At 46.5% G+C, this 2,156-nt stretch overlaps 1 protein-coding gene across 2 annotated transcripts in view; it reads left to right on the top strand.

The window, feature by feature from the left end:
• Window positions 1-2,156, top strand: part of LOC134097537 (protein eva-1 homolog C) — a 98,912-nt gene continuing 96,756 nt past the window's right edge. For both annotated transcript variants that reach the window (XM_062550415.1, XM_062550414.1), the window contains exon 1: window positions 1-255. In XM_062550415.1, the coding sequence (XP_062406399.1) occupies window positions 147-255 (109 nt within the window). In that variant the 5' untranslated portion in view covers window positions 1-146. The remainder of the gene's footprint in view (window positions 256-2,156) is intronic.

Here is a 2,156-nt window from a genome sequence, read left to right as displayed (position 1 = left end):
CGGTGACTAATAACTACAAGCCACGAGCCATGGGACCTAGCAGATACGGAGTTCTCTTGCGAGTGCGCAGCCAACTATAAACGGTCGGGTTTCGCCGTCCAACCCGCAGAAAGAGAGGAAAGCCCGACTTCCATCCCGTTTCAAGGATGTTCTTCCCAGATGTGTCTTTTTCAGCCATAAATTACGCACTAGTGTTGGGATTAACGTGCTTGACCGTCTTCACCAACTTCACTAAAAGCTCAGCGGAGTTCTCAGGTCAGTTGCGTGCTTGTCCTCTCTCATCCAGATGTAAGACAGTTGTCACATGTTAAACTTTTCGGACTAACACCTTGCTGTTACTTTACTTTTGAGGTGGATTGGTTGTCGACGTTTAAATGGTCCTTGTTTGCTTTCAATATGTCTTACCTCGGTTCTCAATGGGAGTAGAGGTAGGCTATTCTTAACGGAGATTTATTTTGAAGACAGTTCCCATGCCGTGTTGCAACCTGCAGCCCATTTGTTTCAAGTTCGCCTTCTTTTAATGCATAAACAAAGGCGTCAAATGTTTCAAGTTCCGTGCCTCGGGCCATCTCTGCAGAAGTTCCTGGCTCAGATATGGAGTCCTCTCATGTGCCTTTGACAAGGGAAGAATGCGTAGTATGCAAGATATCCTATATATAGCACTATACCCTCCATGTGATGAACCTGCTACTCTAATCGCCAGCACAACATATAACATTGTAATCTCATAGTAATGTCCACTTGTACTTAAGCTCTACGCATCGGTATCTGACAATTCCAGCCAGAATGTGGGCCTATGTGGCCTTAACACGTATGGCTATTCATTAGTCTAACGTATCGCTTGCTATTAATTTCGTAGTTTTTAGCTCTAAAGGCCGAGTCTTGCAGCATGTGGAGCGTGGCCTCTGTCTCTCGGGTCGAGCCCCGCCGGAATGGGCAATAAAATCCAAGGTAGAGCCGGCCGCATTGAATGGGCCATAATGAGCCCTCATAATAGCCGTGGACGGGAGATAACTGCGGCACGGGGGGGCATTAATAAGGAGTTAAATTAACAGATGTGAGTTTAACAGGGACCTGTTAATGGGGCTGGAGACGCGAGGTGTTAAATGAAAGAGTTTTTATCTCCCCCTAACAGCCAGGTTTCACACTTTATGGTCAACCTTTATCCAATGCGCTCTTGGATCATGGATATGTGTTTCATGGAGTTCTGTATCAAACGCTTTAGTTCGCTGAGCAATTATCCCCCACGCAATCGTTCATCCTTTTAATAACTTTATTTCCGTCTCTAAGCGAACATTCAGGTTTAAGCATATCCCTGCTTAGCCGTGATTACCCGTTTTGGGCGTCTCAGCCAGGAGTTAATTGATGCAAATCTCTAACTGCTGTGCTGGGGAGCAAAATAAACACTTTTGTTTCAAGCGTAAGACGCCGTGATTGGACTTTCGTCTGCGCACAAAACAAGCAGGCCTATTCATGCAGCCAAAGGGGAAAGTCCTCTCCTCTAACGTCGCACAAAAACACCGGCCCCCTTTTTGTGCTCGAGCGGAAAGAGGTTCTCGAACCCTATACCGTTATCAAGCACCCTGTAGACCCTTTCAGTCGAAACTCAGAAGTCCACAGAAACACACACACACACACACACACACACACACACACACACACACACACACACACACACACACACACACACACAGAGAGAGAGAGAGAGAGTTGTGTGGGCATTCTTTACCAGCCCGACTTTCCCTGGAGACACAGAGCATAGTAGGCTGGCAAAGGCCTTTTGTGTGATTGACAGCTGTTGCGGCACTGTGTGTCTCCAGCCATGGGGGAGCATAGCAGCATCTGTTGCATCAGGATGTGAGCAGGAGGCACTGTGGCTTTGGTCTCCTTGTGCACCATGGCCCTCCAGAACCTTCTCAATACCATCCCTACACCTTTACAGTGCCACTGGACATATCTCATTACAGTGAAGTAGTGTTTGTTGACATTATTTTGGAATTGGTGGCGTTGACAATAGTGGCAGCATGTCCTTGTAGCTCTGTGCTATTTACTTTCTTTAATTCGCAACTCTCTTCCTTTGTTTTGTTTTGTTTGTATGTTCGTGCCTATGTGAATGTATGTGCCTGTATGTATGATGTGTATAAGCTTCTGGACAC

This window comes from Sardina pilchardus, chromosome 12, assembly GCF_963854185.1.
Source record: "Sardina pilchardus chromosome 12, fSarPil1.1, whole genome shotgun sequence".
Lineage (NCBI taxonomy): Eukaryota > Metazoa > Chordata > Actinopteri > Clupeiformes > Clupeidae > Sardina > Sardina pilchardus.
The sequence above is the reverse complement of the archived record's forward strand: the minus strand, read 5'-3'. Positions and strand labels throughout refer to the sequence as shown.